This window comes from Anser cygnoides, chromosome 1 (genome assembly GCF_040182565.1).
Source record: "Anser cygnoides isolate HZ-2024a breed goose chromosome 1, Taihu_goose_T2T_genome, whole genome shotgun sequence".
NCBI classification, from domain to species: Eukaryota; Metazoa; Chordata; class Aves; order Anseriformes; family Anatidae; genus Anser; species Anser cygnoides.
In genome coordinates, this window is record NC_089873.1 from 27,867,678 (window position 1) to 27,877,823 (window position 10,146).

At 41.1% G+C, this 10,146-nt stretch overlaps 1 protein-coding gene across 1 annotated transcript in view; it reads right to left on the minus strand.

The window, feature by feature from the left end:
• TES (testin LIM domain protein) overlaps window positions 1-5,956 on the minus strand; it is a 28,863-nt gene extending 22,907 nt beyond the window's left edge. The window contains exon 1 of the mRNA XM_066991402.1: window positions 5,788-5,956. Within this exon, the coding sequence (XP_066847503.1) occupies window positions 5,788-5,814 (27 nt within the window). The 5' untranslated portion in view covers window positions 5,815-5,956. The remainder of the gene's footprint in view (window positions 1-5,787) is intronic.
• Window positions 5,957-10,146: the final 4,190 nt, after the last annotated feature.

Sequence of the window (10,146 nt, forward strand, 5' to 3'; positions counted from 1 at the left end):
TAATACATATTTAGATCTAGGGAAAAGTTGACCAGGATTATGATGCAGAAGCTCTTGTAAGGAAGTCTATTTGCACAGAAAGAAGGATGCCAAGAAGTGTCTGCATCCAAGAAAAACATTTGAAAGATACTCTGAGAAGAACAAACAGAAGTGTAAATCAAGAAGCTACAACAGACTACAACAGTATACAAGTACTAAGATTTTTTTATTGTGATGTGTTTAGCTGAATATCAAACAGTTCAGAGTATAAATATTTAAGACACTGCTACAGTCTACTGTCAAAAGACTAACAGCTACTAAAGATCTCAAGTAGATAGAAAATAAGTGGTGTTTATTCATAAAGTCCTGTATTGTGCTAAGCTTGAGTGCAGTTGACAGGCACTGTAACACTGTCTACAAATCCCCAGTAAGCACCATTCCTCACCCAGTGCTGCTGAGCAAACTCAGTTACTGTCCTTCCTCTGCTGCTCAGCCCGATGCCTCTTGGAAGGACTGGGCTTCAGAGCATGGATCACTAGAAAAAGCTAATCCACTACAAGAACGCAGGTCACCACCACCTGTTACTTCCAGCCTTACATAGCTTAGTGGCTTATGATAACCTCTAGAACAAGAAACGTTGAGTACCTTAAAGCTCCCCACAAATAACTTCTTGTAATAGATGGTTTTGTAATTACGTCTCCCAGGTTCAAAGCCTCTTCTGATTTACGCTGCAGAGATTCTCTCTCATCTTGCTTAGAAGAAGGGGTAATAATTGAAGAACTCAAGTGTTTGTTTTCATGTTACATGTGTATTTTGCTCCAAAATCAGTGCTCTTGCCCAGCTGCACCTTCTAATATTAGGTTTTCAAAAGCAGACCTGCAAATCTACCCCAGCTCAAGCCAATGCTTTCAGAAGCAGAAGCTAGATAGCCTCAAACTGAAAACAAGGCACAAAGGGAGAGGTAAGCTTAAAAACAAACAGACCAGAGATGTAAATATAAATGTGTCTATTTAAAAATATATCTTACTGTATAAGTGTTATACTTCATAATGTGCATTTCCCATCCACCCCATGACACCTGTGAACTTTGTATTTGTTAGTAAGAAATCATTAATTTGCAGAACACTTTCATTACATTTCCTTGAGGTGAACAGAATGCATTTTTAGCCACTTTTAGCAATAAAAAATGTTCATGGTTACTACTTGCATTATTGTTTTACCTAGAGAAAATATTTTTTTTTCCAGGAACACTTGCAGAAACAGCTTGTTATGCCTTCAATGACAGAATGTCATAGTTTAAAGCATGCTAGTTTTCCATCTCACCACTTATACTTGGCTTGTGATTATGCCAGGCAAAGAAGTTTTACCTGATCCTACAAGTCAGGCAGTCCTGCATCCAAATTGTTCCTTGGCTTGCTCTCCAGGCATTTCATGGTATTTTACGGTCAAACACCTGGGGAGTACTCTCACCACAGGGAAAAAAAAAGTCAAAGGTTTAATTTAACCTTGCTGTCTTTGTTATTTTTATGTCAGTCCTGGATATCAGCTTGGCAAAGGCGTGCATTTATACAGGTATTCCAGGCAACAATTCATATCAACACAATATTGACACTTTTCCCTGCCAAGTTTGAGGGTGAAAAAAAAAAACGCATAAGAAAACCACAACAGGAAGTACTTGCTCCATTTTTTTGTTAAACAAACTTAACCAGTTCTTCTCACATCTCCATACTTGCTTTCATACTTCTCCTCATAGGCAAATAGGTTCATATGTGGATTTTTTTTCCCCCTTGATTTTACTACACTTAAGAAACAGTGAAAAAAGCTCTTGTATCATGGGTTTCCACAGCAGTAACACCAAAACAAACAGTGATGTCAGCAGGAAGTGTAACTCAACAGATATTACTAAATCATGCTTTGCAGAAGATGACAAAGTTGACTTTGCTCCTATGCGTACTTAACTCATTCATGTATCAGAGAGCATTACAGATGTTTACTTAGTGATGTCTACAGAATTCTGTTTGGTTTTCCACAATAACAGAACAAACAGTCTCACACACATAGTGAACTACACAGACATACCACACTTGGGAACAGTTGCACCTCTTCCCCTGAACTCCTTAGCCCCCTTCCCATAACAGAGTTCTTTCTACAAAGCAAGCATTATACCATGAAAGCTTATACAGAACAGACTCCATGACAGATTCTTATTCTGCCCAGTAAAGCATGAGACCATGCTGCCAGCAGGACTGTGACCTACTGATTCATTTTAAGAAGTTCACTGAGGTGAAAGACAGGGCAAAAATCCACACTAGCCGAACTTTATTCTAACAGGGTCTCTAAGAAAGCATTAAATCTTCATTTTCCCTATACCCCCTAAAGTGAAGTTCAAGAACACAGTGTATATTGTATTTGGGAGAAATAGTCGTCTGTTTGCTGCACAAGTACTTTCCAAGCTACAGCTACTGTTCTCAGGCTTCAACTCTGTTGTACAAAGTTATCTTCATGCTCCTAAAAACAAAACAACAAATTCAGTTCATTCCAAGGAAAAGAAAGTTAGCCTGAAACTCCTTCATCTTTAGAGCGTAATAGTAAGGAATTGGACAGTGTTTACATCATAGCTAAAAAAGTTGCCATCCAACTGTGCTTTTCCTACATTATTCACTGCTAGATGTATGCCAGAGTTCTTATTTTGCGTCTAAGAAGCATGGCAACCAGACTACTTCCAAAAGTTACATATGTATACCCACATGTAGGGACTAATATGTTCTCCATATATTCTGTCCCGAAAATTCAACCCAAAATTTTTTTTTTCCTGACTGTGGTTGTCCAGAACCCAGGATTCATACCAAAGAGCCATCAGTCTACACGGCAGACTTGCCTCCTCCAGCCACTTGTGAAGACAGTAAGCGGAGTTTTACAGCACAAAGAAGAAACTAAACCAAAGAAGTTAAATTAGAAGTCTGAGCTCAAGCAATCCAATCTCCAGCCAAACACTTAAGCAAGGTATGTTACACATGACTGCTGTTTTTCCTCTCACATGACAGCAAAAATATAATTTATTTACGGATAAAACAATAGGTTTGAAAGTGTGGTAGGTGAGGCAGTAGTTCCTCCTGCAGGACAGGTAAGTTGTTTCAGGTCTATTGCTCTGCTGGAGGGGAAGCAATGCCTGCCAGGTCAACTGCACTAGATTTTTTATCAGGAAAAAAATAGAAATCTGATGTGAACACTGAAAATAGACTCTGAGATACTTTTCTAAGTGTGAGTTTTTTTGTACAATCCCAGACACCTAGATATAGCTACACTATTCACAAAGCTGCACATTTTTCTCCAGTACATTAAGAACCCCTTGAAAGCCAACAGCAGTTGTCCGAAGAGCCAGAGTAGAAGCACACAGCTGAAAATTGGACTCAAGGACTACTGACACTTGAAAAAATCTTAGAAGTGTCACCTTGGAAACTTCATCTGGAAGTTTTCTAGAAGCAGAAAGAGTCCATTATATTACCCAGTTATAATGGAACAGTTGTGGGTGGGGGAAGAAGCTGTCTTGTTACAGAATCAGCTGGGTGTTTGAGCCTCCACACCACACCCTCCTTCACTGGGCACTCAGTTCCCTTTGTTCAGCTGAATCCATGAGTTATTGAACAGCCTGCTTCTACATTCCGATTTTTGAGTTTGGGGAGTAATGGAGCAGCAATGCATTTAGTAACAGTGAGGCAATTCCTGCTTTCCTCTGTTCAGTCTTAGAAACTCCTGCCCACCAGGAATTTATTAGTTTTTTTTTTTCCCCCCTTCAGATTTTATAAAAGAACTCAAGTTATTTCTCTCCACGGTGCAGTGCAGAAGGATGGAGGTAGGAACTCTGACCTGTGGTTAATCCTCTGCTGGAGGTGGACACAGAAATCTGATGAGGCCATCTCTACCTCAAGAGAGGCTTCTCTCAGAGTGGCTTTCATAAACTTGACTGAAAGCTTCCCAAAATACTCTCCCACCTTCCAAGAAAGATGGAAGTTGGCAGAAAACAGGAGAGAAGTAAAAGTTAAGGAAACAAACAGGGATAGAATGGAGATTAGGAGATGTAGACTGAAGACATGCAGCTAATGCATAGTTGATGTGACGTATTATTTCATTTCAGCATACAAAATCTGAAGAAACTCTGATTAAGTAAATATCACTAATGAACAAAAAAAGGATTTATTACAGAACATAACTTTACACTGGAAAGCTTCCTTGTTCATCTTGATGCTGACACAGATCATTGTCTATTCTTTTGGAAAATGTGCTTTACCTACATTATAAAGGGAAAAAACTTGATAAGGAAAGGTGAACATGGGAGAAAGTACAAAGAATAAAAGTGGTTTTCTGAACATGTTTTATAGAAATTAAGCAAACACGAAGGTCTTTATTAATGCTGCTAAAAGATGTTTTATGATGTAAAGCTGAATAGAAAATAATTCATATTTTCTATAAACAGAGCTATGCTCGTTTCTTTTATTGCACCAGCTTCTACATCTGTTTAGGTGCATTCAGAAAGTCTTTGAAGTTGATGAAAGAATGAAGGCCAAATGAAGAAAAGTAAGACAAGAGCAGTCAAGTAGACTTTCAACACAAGACTGTCCAATAATTACACTGCAATTTAAAGCATACTTTCACCTGCTGTAAGTTTATTCAACCCAGGATTCTATTATCAGCAGAACTTTATTGATACTTCACACCACCTATTTACTTTCACTTGAGATTGAGAAATTCTGAATAGGAATGCTGCATCTTCCACAAGTACGCACCTCTCCTGGAGTTCAAATAACTCTCAGTGAACAAGCTCTGTCATGCCATCGCTCAGAGAAAGCTGTAACTCAAGGCTAACCTTCTTCAGCAGGGTTCAACCCTGAGGTAACTGATAGCCTTCCATGCCGTACAGCTACTCTGGTATCTGAGCCAGTTCCTAGTTTCTAAGTTGGAACAACCATACAGGTATATATGAAGGAGCATATGCACACTTAAAGTTACTACACTTTAACATAACTTGGAAACAAAGTCATGCACATCAATAAACTGTGTATTTCAGAAGACTAATTTTCATATACCCACAAGGGTATATGACAATTGTACCCACAAGGGTATATTTCACATACCCACGAGGGTATATGAAAATTATACCCACAAGGGTATATGTGGGTATATTTCATATACCCACAAGGGTATATGAAAGGGTACAGATTTAATCCACGTACAAGGCTCCTTCTACTTTCACAGCCTCTGTTACAAAACTTTGTAACTTTGTAACCTTTCACAGCCTCTGTTACAAAACTTTGCTAAAGTGCTTCTTACAAAATAACTGTTTTTACTTCGTTTATTACAATTAATTCGCAGCAGCACCCGAAGCAAAGACTCAGAGGCGTGCCCTGATGAGCTCAGTGCTACACTGGGGGTTTTAAATAGCGAGTTTTGGAACAAGACCTGGTACAACTGGATTATATGGCAGTTTCTGCTACTTACCCTTCACCGTTTGCCGGTTTGCCTCCAAACCAACTACTCAATACCTCTCAGAACAGCACAAAGAAGGTAAAGAGCCACCCCACTTCCTACGCGGAGGGCTGGCGATGCTCATCAGTGACACACCAGCTCGGAAGTTAGCTCCGGGGACCAGCACTGCGGGCACACCCCCCAGGTCGGGCACGTCCCCAGACCCCCCCCCCCTCCCCCCCCAGCAGCCCTGGGGACCCCCATTTACCTGCGGATCCCTCCCCGTGCCCTCAACCGGAGGCGGGCGGCCACGGGGCGCGACCCCCGCCCGGTCCCCGCCCTTACCTTCTTCACTTTGCTCTCCAAGTCCATGCTGCTGCCGCCGCCGCCTGGCCGGACACCGCTGCGCCTGTCGCGATACCGAGGCTGTCGCGACGCCGCCGCCGCCCCTCGCACCCCGCAGCCGCCGCCGCGCTCCGAACTTCCGCTGTGCCCTGCGGCAGCCGCTGCCTCCGAACAAAGGCAGCGCGGCAGCCAATCCCCGCCCGCCCCGCCGGGCCGACGGCCAATCGGGAGCCCCGCCCCGACAAGCCCCGCCCCGCCCGGAGGCCGGCCCCAGGCCCGGCTGCGGAGGCTGGGGAGGGCAGGGGGGAGGCTGGGGGCGAGGGGAGGCCCCGGGGGCCTGGGGGCTCTGGTGCGGGCCGTATAGGGGGGGAAGATAAATTAATATGGGGTTGGGAGGAGGAAGGAGGGAGGGAGGAGAGGGTGAGCCTCGTGGAGGCCGCTGCCATGTGCCCAGCAGCTGCCAGCCTCCGTTGTACGCCTGTGTAAAAGGGGATGGGGTTTCTCCCTGCTGCCACGGAACCCACAAGTCATGCGGAACAATTTCACAGAACCCTACAATAGTTGAGGCTGGAAAAGACCTCAAAGATCATCCAGTCCAACCTGCAACCCAACACTGCCAAGTTCACCACTTGCTTCCACCTGAATCCACTGAACAGATTTTGGCTCTCCAGGACCCGGTCTCATTGTGTGTCACTGCGCATTTTATAGGACTGACTTTTGTCCAGTCATTGAACTGAGAAACATTTTTTTTCTCCTGTTGGCTGTGGATGACTGTTCTGAAAAAAATGTAGACTTTGACCCCAGTCTTCAAATTCATATGTGCATGATCAATCCTGGCACGTAACTGCAAATAGAAAATGTAATTTATATATAAGGTGTATATAATATAAAGTGACAGAATAATTACTAATATGCAAGATTGATTACTTCCATAAATATACCCTTCTTTCATATGCCTTTTGATCTTCGTGAAAAATAGCAAACATTCATACAGACTTTATAACTACCCTTGCAAGTGGTCATGAATAATTTGGTAGATTATTTAGTCAGTCATCTGAAGTCTAATCTTCTCTCTCCACACATATCAATGTTTCTCAAGTCTTTGGCTTTTTTTTTTTTCTTCTCTCCTAGAGGCCAAATATACTTCTCTTTCAGTGTTTAATTTTTCCGTGTGTCATTACTTGTTGAAAGATGACTGTTACAAAGGGAAAATGAGACTACGCCTGTTTGCTGTCTGTTAACAGGTAAAAGCAAAATTCTGTTTGACTTTTCTGCTGGAATGGGCATTGTGGTGCATGGATTCCTACCAAAGAATCCATGCAACAGACTTTGACCAAGAAGTTCAATAGAAAACTGAGCGGATGGTCTCAAGCCATAATATTAGGAAAAAAAAAAAAAAAAAAAGAGAGGATGGAGGCCATCAGGTGGTACTGTTGTGCTCAGTGTGTTTCTGTTCAGAAGAGGTGGATACGGGTTGTTGTGTGAATTTTGTTAGGTTTTGAAATTTTGTTTTTCATTTCTTGCTCTCATTCGTCCTGCTCATTCTGGGGTGAAAGGCAAGGGGGAAGTCAGAGTGCTTGAAATGCTGGTAAGCCTGAGATGAATATGGTTTGAATGCCATCCGTACTCCTAACTTCCTCAGACCGAGATCAAAGGACTGAGCAGGAGATCAAGCCTGTGCAGTGACTGCACTGATGAATGATCTAAGGTAATAGTGAAAAACGCCAGAAGGACTTGCTAAGCACTGTTGTGCTAAGCAGAGGAATGAAAGTCTCATAGTCCTCTTTTCATATGGGAATATATGTAGAAGCACATTTTCATTTGAGGAAGCTAAAAAAACAAAACAAAACAGAATAAAATCTTGTATGATTTAACTGTATTTTTTCTCTCCTTTCCTTTCTCCCCTCCTCCCCCCTCAGTATTAACTTTCCCACAATAACGTTCATGGAGACAACAGACAGAAGCTGGGAAAAAGCTGATAATTCTACCATACATGCTTTGAGGAACACAGAGTAAGGAAAGTGGACAATTTATCTGACTGTCTTCTTGTTTTTACAATTTTGTTTGCAGATGCTGTGATGTTAAATGCATTTGGAATAGCTATATATCTTCGAACATTAGATTGGTAGATTATATAGATGATGTATAAATTCATCCTTGAATGAGAGGAAGGACGATATCATAATAACTTAGCAATGCTTAATATTTGTTTCTAGGAAAGCTGTTATTTCATAAACAGTTCTTTTGTTTAAACCTTGAAGCAAATGTAACAGACTAGCTTCCAGCTAAATTCTTCTAGTTGCACTGTTTACTCAGTGCTTCAGGCATATAACTGATGACACTGTGTGCTTTTAAGATTTTTTTGTAAGTATAATCTTAAGTGTAATATAAATATAGGAGTCTGTCTTGCCTCAAAGTGGCTTAATACACTAATTTAGTTTTCAAAAAACATTTCAGCTTGAGAAAGGGATAACATTTACCTTTTTGTATCCATTTGAATAAAACAAGGGAAAGTTATGTGTAATGCCTTGGGGTAGATCCAAAAAAAAACCACAACTAGAATGGCATTTGGGTGTCTAAATCAAAAGTTGCAAGTCTCTCCCCCCTGACTGTCTGCTTCCCAGCTAAGCACATTCTTAGTTCTCCATTTCATGTTAATTGTTTTACTTGTTGCTTACCTACATTTGAGATTCTCTGAATATTAATAGTGATTGGATAACTTGATATGTCATACGTAGTCTGCTCAAGATCTACAGACAAACTTTCATTATATTTAATGTGTTAGAGAGGCTTAATCTTTTAGGAAGTCTCAGACAATGTATGAAACAAAAGACAGATTGAAGATCCTCACAAAATGCAGTAACAGCTATGGCTTTCTTTAAAGAGTGAGAAAAGCATCTGCCCCACTTCTTCTGTACTGACCTGGTAGATAGTGAACCTGCCCCCAAGTTACAGTATGAAGTTGTCAGCTTTCTTCAACCTGGTAGGGATTCAAATTGCAGACTCCATCTGTTAGGACAGTAGTCTAGCTACCAGACTTTGGCTAGTTAGATGAAGTATATTGATAGAGGAGTAGATAATGAAGTAGTGCCATCGTATAGAAGAGAAGCAGTCCACTGAATTAGTGAAATAGTTGTATATTTCTCTAAGTTAGTGGGTATGCAGTTATACAGAGCTAGTTCTGCAGAGCTAGTTCTGCAGGAGAGAAGGACTTACTATCCAAAGAACCCTTAACATGGGCTACAGTCATGCTCTTTCTTGTTCTCCTTGTCTCTGCCTGTGATTCTTCAGTTCTTGAAACAGTGGCAAAACAAAATGATAGCAAATACGCTATAGCTTCATGATCATGACACTTGCTGGAAAAGACATAGACTTCTTCAGTAAGAAGAGGAACTTAAACCTGGATCTTCCACTTCATAGACAATGTTAGAGGCAGGAAGAGAAGGGGAGGGGAGAAAACAGTAAAAGAAAAATCTCTTTTAAAAGGAAAGAATTAACTGTACTTTGTTCTTTGAAAAAACTAGGGTAGGAGGAGGAGGTTACCATCTCTATTTCCCAACAGGCAGAGATGTTTCTACCAAGTATAGGTGGTTTAGATAAATTGGGAGGCAGCTGCTTACTGACAGATTCCTTTCTTGCTTGCTGCACTTTATAGTTTTCAGTCTGTTTTGGGTTATGGAACTGCTCCATGACCTCTATGTACTTTAGGTACCCTAGCACAGAAACAAGGCACTATAGTGCATATCCTTTAGGCTTCTAAAATCCTTTACTGGATATAACTCAGGAATTATGTAGTGGAGAATGGAGCTAAGTCTTTAATCCAACTCTGCTCTTTAGTCCCAGTCACAAAATCAGTAATTGCAAACATGCCAATGTGAAGAAGGTTCCCGTGTTAATAAATCTCTAATCGAAGTAAATCTACTTAGACAAAAAAAATCCCAACAACTTACTCAAAATATATCATAAATTATGATATAAATAAATTATAAATCCAGTGTCAGAAAACTACTAAGTAAGGAGTTGAAACTGGCAAGGGACGTCAAAAGCAACTGGTTGGGTATGCAAAACAATGAGATACTGAATGTTGCCTTTGCCTCAGTCTTTACTATTAAGACAAGACTTTGGAAATCCCAAGGTCCAGAAACCAGTGTGAGAAAGGAAGATGTACCCTTGGTGGCAGAGGATCAGGTCAGGGAATACTTAAGGAAACTGGACATAACATAAGTCCACAAGCCCTGATCGGTTGAATCCATGAGTGCTGAGGGCATTGGCAGATGTCATTGTGAGGCCACGCTCAATAATCCCTGAGCAACCATTGAAACTGGGAGAGGTGCCCAAAAACTGGAGGAGAGCAAATAT